The sequence below is a fragment of the Spodoptera frugiperda genome, chromosome 17 (assembly GCF_023101765.2).
Source record: "Spodoptera frugiperda isolate SF20-4 chromosome 17, AGI-APGP_CSIRO_Sfru_2.0, whole genome shotgun sequence".
Classification (NCBI taxonomy): domain Eukaryota; kingdom Metazoa; phylum Arthropoda; class Insecta; order Lepidoptera; family Noctuidae; genus Spodoptera; species Spodoptera frugiperda.
Window position 1 is genome coordinate 4,227,010 of NC_064228.1, and position 22,609 is coordinate 4,249,618.

Below are 22,609 nucleotides of genomic sequence, written 5' to 3' on the forward strand. Positions count from 1 at the left end.
ATCGACGCGTTAACGAAAGGTTTACGACCATTTTAACGAGTTTTCGGTTATCAATTTTTGGTTTTTATAATGGGTTACAGGTTATTGGTCTAAATATTCTTAATTACGTCTAGGAAAATATAATATGTAGTTGTAAAAAAAAACATAGTAGGATTTTTCTACATACATAGTTCACGCCTCTTTCCTATAGAGTGGTAGATAGAGACAATGGTTTTCTAAATGATACAAAATAATGTAGTATTTCTTGCCTTTTTGATAAAGAAATTAGCTATTCCATGACGGTACTTTTATAATTATATTTTTTCTAATTTAATAAGCGACTTCCGGGCAAAGAGAGTCGGGTTCGATTCCCGAAGTATAGCTGGGCTTCTTCAGTTTTTCGAAAAAAATTCTGTAGTCACTAATAAACGCTGTTTATTCTGCAAGAGGCATTAGGCAGATAATTAAAAACTTTCTTTAAATCAACAGAAGAATCAAAGCTATAAATCTTCCGCGCCATTTAATCAGGCCACACTAAACTGAATAAATTAATAAATCAGTTTGCTTCAGTAATAAAAAAACACCGCACAAGTGTGAGTCAGTCTCATTTGCCTAGAGTTCTGTATATCATAATTATCATAATATTATTTTATGTATCTCTTGGCCAAAATTAAGTTTCAATGTCAACCCTTACCTTAGACCCGTATCTTAGACCCTGAACTTAGAACTTATCCATAGTATGACACTGAGGTTTTAGACAGATTTTGGGAACTATAAACCTGTTTTTTTTTAAGGTCTTGATAGATATAGATACACAGTGTGGCGACACATGACAAGTGATAGATGACAGAAGTCGCACGTAGACTAGAATATTAATACATTATTTAGAAGACTGCACAAATTGTCTATTTATTTTAATTATATGTATTTCCATTAATTATTCGTAAGGATAACTTCGTTGATAATTGCACAGACATTTTTTTTTATTTATTCGTTTATTACTATTAAGCCAGGGCAGCATAATAAACACCAACGTTAAAAAAAAAAAAACAAGATGAAGATACAAGGTGATTTGCTTATGCCAATTATAGACATGTAGCACATTAAAATTTGCACCACATTTAAATTAATAAAAACATGTCTGGCAACATGTTGCAAGCTTAGAACAGTTTCTTTTAAGCCAAGGAACCCTAAACTAAAGATAACGATCTGTCAAATATTTTATTGTAATTATGTAGACGCCTGCCCCTAAATCAATTCTACATGAATATGTATGGAATAGATTAGCGGAATCTTGATATACAAACATACATACATAATGAGACGATTATGGTGCTTGAGCCTGATGTGTGGTTGTAAACAAGATACAACAGTTTTTGAATATTTTGAATTTTTAAGGAATTTTTTGGTTGGGGTATAAGTTAGAAGTAACGAGCGATTATTATTTATGCATTTTTTATGGGAAATCATCCAATTACTTCTCCTACCTTAGGCGAGGAGATAGGGAGTGTGAGACTCTTATCTCTTACTGACTAAAAGCCACCCCGTTCCTACTCCTGCTATTTGAGCCGGAGCTCCGGTAAACCCGCTAGGTAGTTTAGCTCCGGATTATAAATTTATGATAACTTTATTATCTATTATTCTTTGATAGCTATCCCATTTAGTGAAAAATGTAATTAAGTATTTGACTTAGAAAACTATTGATATGCATAATCCTGTCGCTAACGTCGGTCACCGGTGACCACCACGGCGTGCAATGTAATTAAGATTACACATCCGATTTTTTTAAGCTAAACACTGACTGCTGATATTCAAATTAATTTTCAGTAATAAGAAGTTAGGTGAATTCTTTTTTAATTAAAGGCTTACTCGAATTCTAAGCCTCCAAGAAAAGACACTGAGTCAGTTTCACTACGTAGAAATGTTCAGGAGAAATCGTAATCAACAAAACTTACATTATTACAATTTTCTAAAAAGAAACCAATTTACATTACCGTACTTAAAATAATTTCCGCAAGAGCTACACAAGAAGAACTTAACATAATTTAGGGAAAAGAAATTTTACTGAATTCCGTATTTATATTGCAATCACTGTGCATTACCATTGTACCTATAATAAGATATGTTCATGCCTTATTGAAGTGAAAGTGAGTTTATAATCACAGATCTAAGTACGGTATAGTACGCTCTCTCAATTATATGTGAAAATATAGATATAATCACATTTATACAGCTACTGTATGGAGAAAATATAATTATAATACCGGAAAGGTAATTTTGAAAGAAGGTGGCTTATGATGAGCTGGTATTGTCTCATACTTATTTTTCTTCTTTGGCAACCGACTAGGCGGCTTTTGATGACTAGTTCATCAGATTTTACCTCATAGATGTGTTTCACAGATATATTTCATAGACATTGACTAAGTCAAAATCATCGCTTTACACAAAATTATAGATCATTAGCAAAGCTCATTGTATTTCACTTGTAAACAGTTCAATGAAATCTCTTCACATTTCAGAGATTTTGTGTTGTGTATAACACGTCTCATACAACACTCATACAATACTGAAATAATCTATAGGTGTCCAATGGCGGCGCTTACCATCAGATGACGCGTCTTCTCGTTTGCCTCCTATTCCATAAAAAAACAAAAAACAGATTAATCACTAATCATACGTATACGAATCATCTTATCACTTACTTAAAACCTACCGAATTTATAAATCTAGAGCATGGTTACAAGATTCATAACTGTTGATAAAGCGAAAGAGAAATATAACATTCGAAGCAATTGGTATTTCATTATCTCTGCCTACCTCCATCCTCTCACAAGCGTCAGTTTATGAATGTATGTATGTATAAATACACTTCCTCAACTCCTCATCCATCCAAAAAACTTCTACATCAGAAGTTTACTTAAAAAATCAATCAAAATGTGCCTAAAAATGGATCTCTTCCTTCATACATAGCCCAACTTCTGTGATAAGATTCAAACAGCTGTGCTTAAAAATAGATGTGGCTACAAGCTAAGCAGAAATAGCACGCGTGACTAGGGTAACATAAAACATAGGGTGACGTTTACGGGGGTCCACGGTGACTTAAAATAAGTACATTTCAGTATGCGACCCTTATCTTCCTACCTATGTATAGTGTAAATAAAAATACGAAATCAGAAATCCAAGGAAAGTAACTAAGTAGCTTGCTCAATGGGGGTTGGCGATTTCAAACTTGTAATTAGAAATTATAAGACCAGGTTTCCTCAAGATTTTATCCTTCACCGTTTGTCAGTGGTGTCTAAATAACCTTAGAAAGTATGTGTAACTTGGAAGAAGTCACATTGCTACTTGCCGTAGGTAGGTTTCGAAGCCCGCGCCCTCATGCATGAGAAGTCTTAAATCTTCGGGCCACCACCATATTCTAAACAGGTCATCATGACATTTCACAACAAAACCGAATTAAAACCTTAATCTCTATTGACCTGAAAATCGGCTAGCACTTACAATTAATCGACCGAAGACGCAGCCAAAGTTATTTCAACTCGATTTGACTATAGAAGATTTATGGCGGTTTTTTCAAGGGAAGAAAATCATCCAATGTCTTCTTTCGTATCAGACTCTTACTGACTAAAAACCACCCCGTTCCTACTCCTGCTGTTCGAGTTGGAGCCTCGGTAAACCCGCTAGGTAGTCCGCAGCTCCGGATAAGTTCCGCAGCTATATTTACGCGGATATATTTGCAGAGGTTACGATTGTGACCATTGTAACCTTTTTGACGTAACCAACAAGAAGTGGTGATCATTGAGCAGTGCAAGAGAGACGGAGCTATGTATGTTGTATAGCTCCTTCCCTCTTGCACTACTCAATGATCGACCATTCAGACACAATTTTAATAGCAGACTAAGGCCCTATTTAAAAGAAGTTCATGATCAATGTATACACTTTTACCTACTCCTAGTCCATAAAGGAATTACATATTTGTAATATTAAACAAGGTATCAAGTAATACGAGTACTAAAATTATGCCATAACCATTACTGGTTTTATGGGCGATGTTTACACCGCTCTCCTCTCTTAACTTGCAATGTATGACTGAATAAATTTAAATGTATAATTGCTCGTATTATCATAGGCATTTTGTTTTAGTATCTTCTTTTTTCTGTCGTTAGGCGCCAAATTCCGGTATTGTTTAAACAAACGGACATACATATATTATGTCATAGTTGTTATTTACTAGAGAGTAATAATCGAAAGTGTAGATGACTGATTCTTCTTTACTTGACTCGGTAATATAATTTCCAATCTGCATGCATTTCGTCTATCTCAATTCTCAATCTCTTTCTACGATCTCCAAATTCTGCCTCAAAGGACTGCCTCATTAGTTAAGTGGTCGCAAGTGCGACTGCCGAGCAAGAGGTCCCTGGTTCGATTATCAGTATAATAGTAGTAGTATTGCTGGGATTTTTTCGGTTTATCGAAAATTTATCTTATATGGCAATAGGCTCACCCCCTATTACATGGGACTTTATCATAAATGGTAAAAAGTGGGTGTACATTGTTTATTGGCATTACGTTCCATAATGTTCACCTCTGCCTACGCCTTCTGGGATAAAAAGCGTGATGATACGATACGATCTCCAAATTCCAGAATTATCGAATCTATAACTGTATAGGGTACTCGACATATATAGTTATCGTTCGATGAATACAAATTCCTATTTTAAACCAATTACCTTAAGTAATCTTTTCATCTTTTTCTTATCTGTTAATTTCGGCAATGTTCGGAAAATTTCGTGATAACTTCGTGTTATGTCGGCCCTTGAATTTAGAATTCTAGTATTACATATTCTAAAAAAAATTGAATCACACTAAAATTATAAATGTGAAATTTTGTTTGTTCGTCAATCACACTGAAACTACTGAGCGGATTGTGATGAAATTGTATACAGACAGGGTATGATCTAACTTAGATGATAGTGTAGATACTTTTTATACCACAGGAACGCAGGCAAAGCCACTGGCAGAAACTAGTTGAATATAAGGTTGATAGACATTTACTTCTTAAAATTGCATGATAAAAGAATGTGTAGCAAAATTGACAAAAAAATAAAATTGTTAGAATGACTTTCAAGTCAATTAGAAGCTTTAATCAACTAGTCCCAACTATTTGGTTTATAAAATGACTCAATGCTAGTATACTTACATAGTGAGTTAGCTAAAGGCTTATAAAAAATACCTTTTGAGGAAATAATTATTTAACTTTATTAGCAGAAATTGACCTCTGGCTACCCTTTCTCGGAACAAAATACAGCGAACAACTTCATAAATCCATGTTCAATTACAATAATTGCAAAACGATTGCAAGAAATCGATATACGAGTAATAACTTTAACTTATTACATTAATCAATTTGATTATAACCTTATACTGTTACCAAATTGCATTATGATTTACCAATAATAAGATTATTATTACATATACGACTGAACCACCAATTATTATTTTTTAATCCTATAATAGTGTGCATACAATTTCGTGTAGTTTTCGTAATAGGTGTATTATTGTAATAATACTATCAGTTTCGTTAATAAGGCCTTGGATTTGCTTTAGTAATTGGGATTATAGTGTGAAGAATGCTTTTAGAAAGTAAGATTACTTATTTTTTGTTTATTTATTTGAAAGTCTTGCACACAATGGTATACATAAATTGCATACACTGCATTAATATAAAAAAACAAACTGCTATATAATGAAACATGAAATTAAATTGGAGTGTCTGTTTGTAATATTAAAACACTGGTTTTTAAACTTAATGAATTTCAACATACATATGCATCAATATACCATTATTTGCAATATTTTGTCTATAGTCTTTGTGTTTGTTATGGTTAATCTCTAAGAATTGCTAGACTGATTTTGACGAGACTTTTATTGGCAGGTAGCTGATGTACTAAGGAGTAATTTAGTGCTAGTTTTATTACTACTATTAAAGTCCGTCATCCATTTGCGTTTATAACGTTTTGTTATGAGTCCTAATAGTATGTAACACAGTGTAAAACTATAATACCACACACAATGCCAGACTCTGTTCTCCTGTTAAGAAATTTTCGATAATAATCCACAGTTCTTTTCCCGTACCGGGAACCAACTAAATATCCCTTGTCTAGCAGTCACATTTGCAACCACTTCCTCACTAAACGACACTGTCCTCAATAAGCGACATTTTAATAACTTACTTAACTCCTCTTTTCTCCTCCTCAGAGCGCCATAGTCGGTTCGCGAGTGACTCTGCCGTGCCGCGTGGAGAACAAGGTGGGGCATCTACAATGGACCAAGGACGACTTCGGGCTGGGGACGAACCGCAACCTCAGTGGATACGACCGGTACTCCATGATAGGCAGCGACGAAGAAGGTAATGTAGTCTTATTGTTTTTTACATTAAGTATTTTAGTATTGATTGTACACTGATTGGCAAGCGAAATATTTTAGTATCATGAATGGTATTTCTCTATTCTATGAGTATTTATTACCAGATTGGTATGGTATGGTAATTTGTAATGTCATTTCTCTGTTAAGCCTGTAATTATTATCTGAATTAGGATACCGATGCATGGTAATAAAATATTATCAAATAGGTATTTATCAAGGTGCACGTACTGCACTAATCACCACGAGGTGCGAATAATTGATAGCGGATAATACAATTTTGGCAAGACAATTGTAATTCTTCTGGTGTTACGTGTATCCAATGCGAAACAAAACAATTTGTGGATCACACAAAATGTTGCTCTGTGCCGAAATCGAAACCGCTTCACGTTGCACGGCAGCCGGTTGCCCAGCGACCTATTCAGAACTATGTAGTGTCATTTAACACCTATTCAGAATAGTTTGATTTTAACATCAAGTGTTATATCTGATATTGACATCATTCTTGAGATACCTGTACAATTATTATGAGTTTACTTAACGTTTAAAATATTCGGAACGAGAGCGCGTTCGGCGCTCTGATTGGCCGGCTTGAATAAACCAACCAATTAATGTACAGCACGCGCTCTCGTTTCAATTATTTAAACGGGAAAGTAACTCGTACTAAAGGTACTGCTCTTGACGTCACTTTACCATTGATGTCATTCTCTGCCTAACATTTGCAACCCTAAAGCCTACAGAATTAAAGGAAGAGAAAATAGTACTTCTTCCTTTTCCAAAGAACTTTTAAAAACAAAAACTATAAGTTTACATTTTCAGCAAGAACTAAAAGTTTCTCGGAAAAACGTCGTTTATTAAGATTCATGCTGTTTTCGCCTTAAAATATATTATAAGTAAGATAGATTTTAGCGTAAAAATATTGTTTTTTATTGCAATAAGAGAAAACATTTGGGTCGGTCATCGCTACGCATTTTTGTTATGACTCAGATTGTAAATAAAAACGCACTTTTCACACAGCAACTAGAATATACAACGTGTTTTGAACAGTATAGTGAAGAAGAAAGAGTTTAAAATTGAATGTTGGTTCATTGTTGTAATTGCACACGAATATTTTTCAATACATAACAGAGAGTTACCGCGCCGTACTCAGACTCATTTAATGTTTACTTAACTAAGTCTTTATCGATTGTTTTGGAACAAAATCGTTACTAAGGAATAGTTAAAGTAATTATTAAGTGACTCAGAGTATGGCCGATAGACATTACATAATATGACATGACATGACATACATACGGCTGTCTCCAATGGAGCAGACAATAGTACGTCAATTGCCATGAATCTTATATACCTTTTTCGCGAGCCCTTTACCACTTTTGCCATACATCCCAGACAATTCAAAATTTCGTGATTCGTCAACTTTGGCAAACACAAAACTCTTTTTTCCTTTAAATCTATATTTCATTTTTTAAATAACGATAATAACATTCTGCCTACGAATTCGTCAGATTTACCTAAATACAATAATATCTTACTAATTCATCTAGTTCATGGAATAGACACAAAATAGTATGCGAATCCATTTATGTAATAGTTATATACACAATAAATTAAAAAAGACTGTACAAACTTTTATCTATTTCTAAAATAGTAATAGTATTTTAATAATACCTTTGACTTTGACTGCACGGTTGGTGCGGTGGCTGGGCAACTGGCTGCCGCGCAGCGGGTAGCGGGTTCGATTACCGCACGGAGCAACTCTTTGTGTGATCCACAAATTGTTGTTTCGGGTCTGGGTGTCATGTGTATGTGAACTTGAATGTTTGTAAACGCACCCACGACACAGGAGAAAATCCTAGTGTGGGGCAACGTTTTTAATAAAAAAATAAAAAAAATACCTACTATATAATTACTCACAAAATTCTAGATTTTTTGGCACGAAAACGTAGCGTAGAAAAACCTAAGGCTACCGAGATATTTTAGGCGAATTACTAGGCAAGTTTATATTTGAACGAGATGATTGAAAAATGGTTTGGACTGCTATTTATAGGTAAGGCAAAAGTGTACATTAACTTGAAAAAATATTTAAGAAAATCGATAATTGCCACTGTCTGACTGTGTTTATAATAATCTTCGTAAAACATACTAAATTAATTATCATATTTTTCGACTTACATAACTATTTATCGAGGAACTCGATTAATTTCAAGTTATGCTAGAGGCTCATATTCATGAGCAGCATTTCGCGACACACGACGCGTCTGCAATTTTGACGTAGCAGCGCGACTGTCGCCGCGTCGCGTCGTGTGTATTTGAATAGGATTTTTAAATAGGATATTTAATTTTAAAATATTACTCTTTTCAGAGACTCTTAGACCAATAAGTTATTTATGAATTTGTAATTAGAATATATCAGCCGTTTTGACACGATTGACTTACAAACATACACACAAACTTTCGCATTTATAACATTACTAAGATTGTAATAACAAACTAACGCCCCAGTATTAAACCACCGCCCCATACAACCTGTATAAAGGTTATCAAAATGATCGTAGCTCCCTGTAAACCAGTATACCAGCTACTCACATCCAACCTTCCTAACGAGCCAGGGAAGTATGAAATCAATACTCTTTGTTATCTCTACCTTTCTATAAATAAATATCCGTGTTCTGTTCAATTCTCATTATTATACGAGGACTCTGAGACTTTCTATTTGTTGCGAATAAGTTGATATATTGTAAAAACATGTTTGATGATAATCTTGCTTTGCTTTTTTTTCTTAAATACACATTGCGCTATACCAGGATGTTTTCTTGTGTCGTGTATACAAGTTCACATACACATCATACCCAGGTCAGAAACAATTTGTGGATCACACGAAGAGTTGGTTCGTGCAGAAATCGAACCCGCTACATGTTGCGCGGCAGTAGGTTGTCCTGCCTCTGAAATTTGTACCATGACACATGACAAGTGACTGTTGATAGAAGTTGCACATATACGATCGACGAACAAATCAACGGATGACATCATCTAGACACACGGCAGTGTGTCCGCCAAGTTCGAGCAAAAAAACCGACACACCGGCCGTGGGTTATATTACACGAACCATTTCGGGCCAAGTTCGACCCACCTATAACTCAAAATCCGTACGCATATGATTTCTAGTATCTATCGAGATCTACTTACTTATCTAAAATACAAAATTTCATTAATGTACCTATTGTAGATCTTGAGATATTTCAGAAAATCGCTATTTTTACTATACACTCACTGACTGACTCACTCACTCATCAAAAACCTAGACCACTTCCAATAGTCGTATTGACTTGAAATTTGGCATGGAGGTAGGTCTTTAGGTCAAGGTAAAGGAAAAAATCTGAAAATGGCCAAGTGTGAGTCGGTTTTAAAAATAATGAAGGTGTAAATTCATACCCCTAAGGAACTAAAACAAAAAAATTATCTATATCTTCCAATGGTCGTACCGACCTAAAATTCGTTACGAAAGTTTAGTCAAAGTAAAGTAAAATAAGAAAAAAAGAAAATAAACCTTACAAAAATAAATGAAATCCCACCCAAAACATAAATGTGAAAGGCTGCCAAGTTCGATAATATTGGAATGCTTCGCCTATAAAAGAAGTGAGATCTAAATAAGTACCAAGTTCCATACACAGACCTTAGTTAAAAATGATATAACTTGGCAAGTTTTAATAGAAAATTATATACTTGACTCATTGCGTTTAGTAGGTTTATAACAAAGTGTGTGAAAACTTGCCAACTTGTTATATCATTTTTAACTGAGGTCTGTGTATGGAACTTGGTACTTATTTAGATCTCACTTTTTTATAGGCGAAGCATTCCAATATTATCGAACTTGGCATCCTTTCACATTTATGTTTTACGGATAAATACTACATCGCACATATGAATTTAAATGCGAATAAACGTGGTTAGAAAATCCAAACGCACAACATTCGGGCAGAATCCACGATCACCTCTCCTGGTCGGAGGATCCTTCTTTTTTAGGCAACTTTACTCTCTGTTCACATTTTCATGGAAGCAATATTCTTTTTAACACCTTGAATGCTATAGGAATATATTATATGGGCGACGATAGCAGAGGATATGCCCAACAGATTTCTGTCGGCAGGCAAACGGTTAACAATTGAAATCGTATACAATTTTTTAGATTTTCCACTTTGATCTAGTATCAAATAAATTGATTGAAAGATAGAGCGATTGATCGTTTGATGTTTTAAAATTTCAAGAATATTTTTAGATACTTTATCATAACGTACGATTTAAAGTACCCTTTATTTTATTTTCATTGATTGTGTGTAAAAAGCTCGGCATCCATATTATAACCGTGTACCTAGTTGATTATAAGGTTTCAACTGCCACTATACTGGTCAGAAACTTTTCAATTCAATCCCCAGATAAAACAAATTATTTTTGAAATAAGCAATTTGTAATTTATCACTATTCGCATAGAGTTTATATTTAAACGGTATTTGGTTGAACACAACTGGAATCTAAAACACGGTAAACGCCCTTCTGCCTAAAATAACAAGACTTATGTTATGTTTATAATATACATACATAAAAATCCCTACCATGTATATTAATTACCTACCACTGAAAAATAATGCCTATAAACAAAACAATAAGATACATATTTAATTACATTTCCTAACTTATAACTATCGTAAAGAGCAAAATAAATGACTACTGTTGACAGACAGATACAAGAACTGTACGAAATAGGTTATTAACATTAGATATAGTATGTTCTTAAAAGCACTTATTTCAGTCGCACTAAACTAAACTACACCAATTTATTCCCTGACTGCTTTAGTGTTTAAAATAGCTGATAATTATAGCATCATTAGATTATTATTGTTAGGTATATAACCATTAGTTCTATCGTCATCATCATCATAAACATTATGTTAATCTGCTCGTGTAAGACCACCAATAGGCTATCGGCCTCTTCGGGTTAGTCATAATCTCGGATTGGAGATTGTGGTTTAAAAAGTTTAACTTTATCAGATAGCACTGTTTGGTCAAATATGTGGTCTCTTAGTCAGCTTCAACAATATCTGTGAGATAGGGTTGGTGGCACTTGATATATAAATCAAACTTTAAACAAACAGGGGCCTACATTTTTCTTTCACATCAACATCACCAGCCAATAAGTGGCTACTGCTGATCTTAAGCCTCTTCTCATAACGACAAGGTTTGAGCATTAATCACCACGTTTGTTTAATACGTAGTTTAACGCCAGTTTTCATTGTCACCTTAATTATTTTTTAAGTCAGGTAATGTCCCTAAAATGTTCTCCATAGTTTAAAAAATACTTTGCTAAAAACAGCAACAAAATAGATTGAGCCAAACGTGAGATAATCACGCACAAACATACATACTATAGGTCAAATTGAGAATCTCCATTTTCTTTTGAAGTCGGCTTAAAAAGAAAATATCACTGAGAGAAATAAAGTCACCTACACTTTTGGGACAATGTGACAAAATACTTATTTCTTACAAAAAGTGTCTGAAAATAAAACCAACTAAATATCTATTTGATACAATAAAGAAAGTTTTATACGGCATTTATAAAGAAATCTCAAATAGCTTGGACCTTTGACTTTCTCACTTCGAATTAGGATAGCGCCTACGCTTTATTTAGGTCGTCCGGAAGATCCAATTCTAAATCCCAAAAACGTGACATCTTACCTTAGACAACGTATAAATACACACTTTTGATAGAAAAGAAGAATCTTTAGGGACTTATATAGAATGATTTTTCGTGTTTCTTTAAGGGATATTCGAGTAATCGAGCAAACGGATCACATGATGGTAAACAATGCGTCCGCTTATGGTTGCCCATGGACACTCGTAACACCAGAGGAGTTACAAGTGCGTTGCCGGCCTTTTAAGGTTAAGGGTCCTTTAATCCTCAAGATTGGGGGATTCGGGATGAAAAGGGAAGGATTGGGACTCCAGCAATCTTACTCGCACGGCGAAACACAACGCATGCGTTATTTATGCTGGTTTTCTGTGAGGCCGTGGTATCATCACTTCGGTTGAGCTGATCCATTCATGCTTAAGCAAGGCTCTTTCTCGCAAAACATTTCGTCTTGTCATCTATGCTTAAACTACCTGATGTTTCGGTTGCTACCAAGAATTCAATTACGCAAGCCAAAATTCAATTCGTAATACAAATCAGATCGGCAAACATTCACTTTTCATTTCATATCTCTGCATCATGTCTTATTATTAGAATTTTTACGCAATACAAGTCACTGACCGATGAAATCTTGGCTGGCAGCAGTGTAATGATTTAATTTTGACGGGCAGAGAATCGTAGATGTTTTCAAGGTCATCCAAGATTTATTTGGCAGGTAGAAAACAATTGTAAAATAGAAAATAGGAAGGGAAATTGTCATCAATTGTGGGAACGTGTGACAGAAAGTATACTATTTATAGATGTGACGTAGGTATATTCTTTTAATTTAAATCTTTTTTCTTCCTGGTTGTTTAGTTAACGGTCGGCAATGCAATTGAAACTCATCTAGTGTTGAGTGTTCATAGGCGCCACCGAAGGCTTAGGTACAGTCAGATGAAACATTTGCTCTATTGCCACCATATTCCATAAAAAGTTGCGGATAAAACAGTCAGGATCGACTACTTCAAGCTGCAGCAATTACCTGCATAGTGAACTATAGAAAACTATATACGGACTGCTCTAGCAGTTCAGTGGCCGGAGGTCCAATTACTCACCTTTCCAATCATCCCAATTCCCGATTCCCCAACAACTCTTAAATTTCTAACCACCAAAAGGCCGGTAACGCACTTGTAACACATCTGGTCTTTCGGGTGTCCATGGGCGGCTGCGATTGCTTACAATCAGGTGATCCGTCAGCTCGTTTACTGGCTTATACCATAAAAAATATCTCAATCAATATGGTAACTGCTTGAGCAGTCCATGTATGGTGGCTCTAAGACTTTTGGCCTCATTTAAGTATTACATATGCATAATATTATTCTATTATTCAACTACATATTATTAAAACGTTTTACAATACTTTATCACAGACGTCTACATATGTTGCTCCAATTAATTTCAATTGTATATTTTGCAATGTTTTAAATGGAATGTGTAAAAGTATAATTTCGTTTTAAATGCATAGTTTAATCTACAATTGAACAATGACATGCGATTCTCACGTTATATAGTTATGAAACTATTTAACAATGTCTTGTTGATGTAGAGCCTACTCACACATCAACAGCCTGTAAGTGGCCACTGCTGACCAAAGGCCTTTTTAGCAAAGAGAAGGTTTGGGCATTAATTACCACTTGGTCAATGCGGGTTGGCGATTTCAAATTTATAATGGGAAATTATAAGTCCAGGTTTCCTCACGATGTTTGCCGTCACCGTTTGTTAGTAATAATCTTAGAAAGTGCAAATAACTCGGAAAGAGTCACATTGGTATTTGCCGTTGGTAGGTTTCGGATCCGCGCTCTCGAAGAATTTTCATGAGGGCACTCGGGTATTTTAAGCTCCGGACTACCACGACATTTAGCCACTACGAGTATAAACAAAGGTATCACTATTTATACCTAAGGACTGTAATAAAGGCTACTTACTTAAAATAAAAAAAGTAGTCTAGTTTATTACGAAAAATCAAAATGTTATAAATATATAAGTAAGTTGTCATTTTATATAGGTATATACGTAGTTAAAAAAGTTTTCACTACACAATACTTACTGCTTACCCCATTTGAAGACAATCTCGCCGCTATACTATGTTCATAACAAATCCTGGACGCCCTATACGTTACACCTTTTACTGTAAACGCTGAAAAATATGTTTCAAACATTTTAAAGACATGTTGAAAGATACCCTTTTTTTTTTTTTTTTTTTTTTTTTTTTCAGGGGGGAAAATCATCCAATGACTTCTCCCGCCTTGGGTGAGGCGGGAGGGAGTGTCAGACTCTTACTGACTAAAAACCACCCCGTTCCTTCTCCTGCTTTGAGCCGGAGCCCCGGTAACCTTTTACGTTTTCCGCAGCTCCGGATCGAGCATCAACCCTACTGGGCCCCAACTGTGGTGGTCTGGCTCTTTGAGGCGCGCGCGGAACGCGACGCGCCGTACGCACGGGTCTGGTTCTGTTCGGGCGGCGAGCTACCCTTACTCGTCGTCCGCAGACCCGCACTTACGGTGGCCGGAGATCGTCACGCGATCCCCGACGCTCGGAGTGTCTTCTGCGGCGGCTGGGGCGTGAGGAGGATCGTTCCCTCACGCGCTCCGCCTCCTCCTTAGCTAGCATGACTGCTTCGCAGAAGGAGGAGACGGCGTCCCATTCCCCCTCGCTCCGCACCATGGCCTGAACCAGGGCCGGACGCGAGAGGTCACCGTCGCCGATCACATCCCTAAGGACACGGCGATGCTCAGCCCATGCAGGGCACACCGCTACTGTATGTTCCACCGTGTCCTCCGGGTGATCCTCGCAATGACGACACCCGGGCGTTTCCTCCCGCCGAATCCGAAACAGGTACCTACCGAAACTTCCGTGTCCGGTAAGCACCTGCGTCAGGCGGTAGGTGAGGACGCCATGACGCCTCTCTAGCCACTCCTCAAAGAGGGGACTTACCGCTGCAATAACAGCGAGCCCAGCCCTCGGTTGCGACAGTCGCTGCTTCCATTCCGCCATGAGATCGCGCCGGAGCTCATCCCGCCACGCACTAATCTGACGCGGCAATGTTGAAAGATACCCGTAAGTGGGTCTTACAAGAGCTTTCACAATTTAAAACATGAAATCTGCAGCAGTTTGTGTTTACAGACTGTTGTGTGTATGTGTGAGTAAGATGGATATATATTTCATACATCATATTTCCATGATCCTTTGTTGTGAACTACATTGTTGTTAGATTTAAAACTTGGCTTCACAGTAAGATTTTCTCTATTTGAGTTGGTGCATTTACAAACGCATAATATCTCTTAGCTAAACAGATATTATTTTATAATTTGTGAATCACCCAAAGAATTGTTCCACCTCACGACAGTTACGTATCACAACGTACATTTCTATCAGAGATGTGTTATGTAGCTATGCTATGTAATAGCTAAGCTGTGAAACTATGTGACTGTTTCCACTGTATAGCTGTGCGAGGAAGATGCGCAGCTCGAGTATGCGATGTATCGATAGGGAAGCCATCCATAGCATGCATCCATAGCACGTAACTTTCCATATAAAAATAACATAGCTTAGCTGAGTCTGTTTCCACCATTGCTTAGCTATGTGTACCAATGGATATGATTTGTGGAAGCCAAACGCATCCACAGCAACGTAGCATAGCACATCTCTGGTGGCAAAATCACTTTTAAACCACCTCTGTCTACCCCAAATATAATCTAACCTTAACACACAAATCTTGTTAAACAAATTAGCCCTAAAATATTTAAACTTCAAGTAAAACTAACAAGATAACAACGCCAGTAACAAAACAAAACAAAAATTGTATCCAACTGCCCAACTTTAATTGGTTCCAAAGTAATTATTAGTTCCTACTTATTAATTATTTATTCGTTTTAATTATAAAGCGTACCTTAAACTTTACTGGTGGATGAAAGGTTTGCGTTTGGTATTTGGCGGTTGCCAGTTTAATATTTCATTTGATCCGGTCGGAAACATTCATTTATTATTTGGTTTGGAATATCTTTTACTAAGTCTGTGGTCGGTAGAGACCGGCTGTAATGCCCTCTGAACATTTTAAACTGCAGCCTGCCTGGCAAGCGTGAAGAGAGTAGGATAAACACATCCCATGTAGGAGACGTCTGTAGCAGTGTTGTATCATAGATAACATTATAATATGATATTGATTAAATGGGATAGTATCAATTCTATTTGCCTTTGTGTATATCAGTACACGTCTTGTGGATACCCATTTACACCTGCGCTAATACGAGAAATTTAAAAATCTAATAAGTCCGTCAGTTAGATAATTAATAAATATAAGACATGTGTTTTTTATTTTATCATATAAGATTACAATACTTAGATAAAACGCATCAAAGTTTAGGAGTGGGAGCAAATACGTCATTTCTACGTATAACACGTACCTAGCAGTCATGTCACGTGACATTTCAAATCGATATATCTTCGAAAGTATTTATTTCTGTAAGAAAATAAAACAACTACAAGACGGACATTAAAATAAAAATCAGTCATCTACCCTATTACTCTAACAGAATCAATTCTTAACTTCAGAAACCAAATCAAATATAAATCTTCAAAGCTCTTAAACAGTACAAATCAATTGTTCTCAATTGAAATAATTCCAACTCAGCCCATTTTACTGAGATCCAACAAAATGCCTCTGTCAGCTTATTCAATAAAATCTCCGTTGAATCGCTGCAACGCTTTTTGCAGTAACTTTATTAGCTTTAGTTCAGGCTAAAGGAATGTTAATGAGGATTATGAGTCTAATTATTTCCCCTTTTTTACTTTAGTATCGATAGATTTTTCAATGGCTGCGCTTATTGTGTTTTATTTAAGCTTTGTTCATTTTCTAGACAATTTTGTTGGTCTTTGCTTTTCGTTTAAGCTGGTTGTGACATTATATAATTATGTTCATATTGATTTAAATCTAAGTTCTAATTATTTAAGGCAAAATCAATCGTTTAACATTCGGTATTTACAATGTCCCTAAGTTTGACGAAGCGCGACTATCGCGGAAGGGATTACATGTATGGTGGTTCAGAATTCTCAGTAACAGCACTGGACTTGAGATTCATGCAATAGGAAGCTTTTTCACTAGATATTTATGTGTTATGCGTTTGAATGTGTATAGTACACATTTCTGTCACAGTTGGCCTCCCTACTCGACTATCGATATATCGCATACTCGAGCTGCGCTTCTTCCTCGCACATCTACTTTGTGGCGATAGCACATCTACACAGCTTAGTATCAGTGGCAACTGTCGCATAGTTTCATAGCCTAGCTAATACGTCTTTTTATAGCACATCTCTGGTGAAAAAACGCTCTTATACGCTCATTGTCCAATTTTGACATGAGACAGAAAAAGAGAAAGGTAGTTGTTATAAAGCGAGTTTTACTTTTAACATTTATGTTTAAAGGATAAGCAATGCAAAACAAAATATGTTTTAAGTGTGTGTTTAAAGCATCTTTATTTTTTTATTATTTGAATATTTGATTAATTTAAGTATTTTTTGTTGCAGGAGACTACTCTCTAGACATCAGGGACGTCAGTCTAGAAGATGACGGACTGTATCAATGTCAAGTTAGCTCCGGACTAAACAGTAAGTAAAAGTACCTAATAATTAAAAAAAAAAGTTTATTATGCTCACAATTTTTTGGGCCTTTGTCGACTCGACTACATATTAGTTTTTAATGCGCGAAAAACCTCATAACGTGCAGAAGGGAGATGTATAGGTATTTTAGATTGGATTAGGTGTAACTCATTTGGGCTTAATTATTATCTATATATAAATTAATTATTATGTTACCGGCTTACGTAACATTTTGACGAGGAACTCGACTAGTTCCAAGCTACATACATTAGCAGCGCGACAATCGCCGCGTCGTGTGTTGCGGAATGCTGCTCATCAATATCAGCCTCTAGCATGGCTTGAAACTAGTCGAGTTCCTCGGTTACATGAGTAAGCCGATAACATAATAATAAATTAATTTAGTATGTCTCACGAAAGTTATAATAAAAATATAAGTTTAATCACAATGTATGAACAAACAAAGTATTCAATTGTTTTTCTTTACTCTTTCTAATATGTAGAAAGTAAATACGTTTCTATTATAAATAATAGTAATATAACAAAGATCACAATAATTATTTGTTTCAATAACTGGTACAAAGTATTAGAGAAAGTTATTGGATCACTTATCGAAATAATGAGAAATATTCTCGACATATTAACTTTTATAACAAATATGTATATTCTTATATCAGTACTTATGTTTGCCCAACATATTATTACCTATACTTTATTTAAGTCAAAATGAAAGTAATTGTGTCTGTATTTTTCATAAAGATATCATCTATTAATTTGACCTGGATTAAGCCTATGTTCAGATTGCAACCGTTAAGCGCCTTTTATTCAGCCTAAAGCTAGACTAATTTAGCCTAGGCTTAAAGACAATGTAATAACTATGTAGTTTTAAAACTTTCTTTTGAATTTGAAAAACGAGATGCGATCAACACTGTCTGCTATCTCCAAATCTCCAACCCCTAAAAGGCAAGCAACGCATTTGTAACTCCTCCTAAAGTGTTGCGTGGATGTCAATGAGCAACAAAGATTACTTACCATCAGGTGATCCATCTGCACATTTGCCATTCTATTTTTTTTTTTTTTTTTTATGGGACTTGCCGGTAATCGGGCAGACGTATTACCTGATGGTAAGCAATCGCCGCCGCCCATGGACACTTGAAACACCAGAGGCTTTACAAGTGCGTTACCGGCTTTTTGGGAGTTAGGAATTTAAGGGTTGTTGTTCGGGAATGGGGATGGGGAAGATTGGGATTCTATGCCATAAAAGAAAATATTAACATACGAACGTTTTTTTTCTGGAATTGCGGACTACCTAGCGGGTTACCGGTGCTCCGTCCCCAAAAGCCGGAGTAGGAACGGGATAGTTTTTATCCAGTAAGAGTCCAACACTCCTGCTCGCCTCGCTCAAGGCGGGAGAAATCATTGGATGATTTTCACCCCATCAAAAAATGCCATAAAAGAATATATTAACATAAGAACCTTTGTTCTCAGATGAGCCAGCGATTCGCTCCCGCTACGCTCAGCTCACAGTTCTGGTGGCTCCTGAAGCACCTAGGATATTAAGAGGAGCCTTCATAGATGCGACTGAAGACCAACCAGTGGAGATCGAGTGTGTCTCCTCAGGAGGAAAGCCTGCTGCTGAGGTTTGTAGTCTTCTTCTTTTTAATAAATGGATGAAAGTAAGAATCTGTTGTAGGCGTATAGACTTCAACCTAACTTAAGCGTATATGAGAATGTGTATGCTTTGCAAGATAAGGTCAGAGAAAAATATAATGTCAGTATGCAACCTCGACTTTTTTGCAAATCATACAAGACTATTTTATATATTTTTTCAAAACCCCCAATGACCCCACACTAGGATTTTCTACTGTGCCGTTGCTCCGTGTTGCTCCGTACGAGAATCAAATCCGATGCACGTTAAACGGCAGCCTGTTGCCCAGCCACCGCGTCATCTGTCTTATAGTTTTATTGTTTATATGATGACTTGTTAGTTTACTTTTGACGTTCTTGATAAAACTAGTGCCATTTAGGCAATTGCAATAACCTAAGATTGTGCTAAGTCCCACATCTTTAATCTACTTTTCATTTCTGTAGATTACATGGCTCGATGGAAACCAGCAAGTAATTAAGAAGCCAGTCAAAAGTACAGTGGAACTGTTACCTGACGGCCAGAGATATATTACAAGGTACGTATTACTTTCTGATTACATTGTCACCTTCTATATATACTAGAATTCGATAAAAAAGCATAAGATATAAAGCTTGCGATTAAAACAAAATGGAACTACCTAAGGAAGAAAACAGAGAATTGTTTACCGACTTACTATCACAACTGTTTGATGAGAAACTCAACTAGTTTCAAGCCACGCTAGGGACTCATATTCATGACAAGACATACGTCACGCATCTGAGTCAAAGTATCAGGAAAATTATAATACATAAAGAAGAAAAAAATATTATAAGTTTCGTGAGACATCCTAAATTAATTATTATATTTTTCTCTCGACTAGTTTCAAGCCATGCTAGAGGCTCATATTAAAATTATTCTCCTATTAAAAATCAGTCGAATTCCTCGTCAAATAATTACGTGAAGAAGCCGAAAACCATAATAATTAAGAAAACAGTTGTTATGCATTTAATATTTGTTTCACACAAGATTACAGATTAACATTTATTTTAATAGATAGTAATACGAATGCATCTATCACAGGTCGGTGTTGCGGTTAACCCCGACGAAGGGTCACCACAATCAAACGATTACGTGTCAAGCACAGAACACGGCAGATAGAGCTCCCAGGATGGCCACTGTACATATAGAGGTAACTATCTTAATTGGCTGTTAAAAAATATGATTTTAAGTCTCATTATTTATTAAGAAACTAGCAAACCCGGCGAAATCTGTTGTCAACCAATGATTTTTTCTTGCTTGTCTCTTGAAATTTTCCTGGATTTTATTTGCTATAAACCTCACGGTTTGTGCGTTCTGGAGTTATAGTATCAGGAAGGAAAACCAGCCTGTCTTCTAACGATTTTATCAAAATTAGGTTTCAAAGCAAATTTCACTACAACATAAAGTGAATATGCTCAGACTTCTACAGCTAGCAAGATAGTATTTATTACCTTTTTAATTAGATAATGTTAAGTTTATTGATCATCTGATGACCTATCAATTATACACTACGATTTTCCGAAAAGAAGTCTAGATGCTATAAAAGGTTGCTGTAAAAGGCCAAAAAATGCTCTTTCGTAAATCAGTAATCATTTAGAAAAAGGCTATGAGACAAAATAAAAGACGTATTTTCGCTTATAACTAGTCTTCTGGACTCACAACACCAATTCATGAGTTCAAAAAACCAAATCTTCCTTTTCCAACCACATTTCTAACTTTAATCTTCTTTCAAGGTCAAATACATACCAAAAGTGAACGTATCAATCAGCTCCGGAGCTAATAGGGGCAAGATACCTGAAGGGTCGGAGCTGAGGGTGCGGTGTGATGTGGACGCGAACCCACCAGCTCAGTTCTATCGGTGGTACATCAACAATAACCCTGTGATAGGGGATTATGTTGATGAGATGGTAAGTGGTCTTTTACTATTTTGATAATCTATTTTTAAGAGGTTTTTCTTTTAAGGAGAAGGTGGTGGTGGAGGGGACTATTTTTAAGGGCTCTTCTTTTAAGGAATGGGGGTGCCTTAATCGATCTCTTACTTGGTAGGTGTCTTGGGAACAGTAGTTCAGTCACTGACTGTTTAAAACCAATGCTGTTTATATTTTTCTGTCTAATTATGGCGAGAAAAAAGGGCTCGTATGTGTTATTTTTCAGCAATTTTTATGCTTTTGTATACGCTATAAAAGTTTAATTTAACTATATTGAATTTGTTAATGAACAAACCATTGTTCATTTTTATTTACATATAGATATAATTTAGAAATTAAATGTTCCTTTATGCAAATGTATTTCTGTCATTGCTCCAAATTCTTTACCGGAGTCTGTGCTACCTGATGAGTGCAACCTGGGTATTTTCAAGGCCCGAGTGAATAGGTTGCTTATTGGGCAGACATGCTCCATCGTAGGTCGCATCATCACTTACCACCAGTCGAAATAGCGGATAAATGGCGACCCATTAAAAGTAAAAAAAGTACATAGATTGATCAATCGAAGCTATTAAAGTAAACAGACTTAACTTACCTAAACAAACCCCATCTCTATCAATGTAAACAACAATTACAAAACAAGTCTTAACTGCCAGACTCAGAGACATTAAATGATTACTTACCTGTTTGGAAAACAATTGCTAAGGACTGGGTTAATTAACCATTAAATGACTCTGAGTACGGTGGTAAGTCTTACAAGTTACTAACTTATTCCTGCACCAATTACTAGAGCATTAGGCACACTAAGTAAGACAATATATGAGAGAAATGATGACAATAATGTCTACTGAGCTCGCTTCACAGTTGAGGAGATTTTGTAATAAATGTCGGTTGCACACTGCAGGGAAACTGCATGTGTTAGACAATGTAAACTATGCTTTACTATTGTAAGTTACAGCTTTAAAAGCTGGGTACATTATACCCTTTTTTGGTTCCTATAAGATTATACTAGGAGTGGCTTGTAGTGATTTTTTTGTATTATAAAGTCTAATATTAAGATTGTGGTTTTTTTCCCTAATGGGGTAGGCTGACGTGCAAATATACTGCATGTGCAACGCATATAAAATTACTCGGGTTATTAACACCCATTTCTGGCAAATTATTTTATAATTTTCATCATACTCGTAAAATAAATTAATAGGAATATTATAGGAGTACCTTAGAAGGACATTTAATAACCAGATTAGCGATATATTAAAGAATGGTCAAACTAATAGTACCCTTAACCGACAAGCATGTATG

General features: G+C 35.8%; 1 protein-coding gene across 4 annotated transcripts in view; it reads left to right on the top strand.

The window, feature by feature from the left end:
- LOC118276681 (irregular chiasm C-roughest protein) overlaps nt 1-22,609 on the top strand; it is a 95,517-nt gene that overhangs the window by 57,515 nt on the left and 15,393 nt on the right. For all 4 annotated transcript variants that reach the window (XM_035595119.2, XM_035595121.2, XM_035595118.2 and 1 more), the window contains exons 3-8: nt 6,238-6,388; nt 17,648-17,728; nt 19,205-19,356; nt 19,808-19,899; nt 20,424-20,532; nt 21,116-21,289. In XM_035595119.2, the coding sequence (XP_035451012.1) occupies nt 6,238-6,388; nt 17,648-17,728; nt 19,205-19,356; nt 19,808-19,899; nt 20,424-20,532; nt 21,116-21,289 (759 nt within the window). The remainder of the gene's footprint in view (nt 1-6,237; nt 6,389-17,647; nt 17,729-19,204; nt 19,357-19,807; nt 19,900-20,423; nt 20,533-21,115; nt 21,290-22,609) is intronic.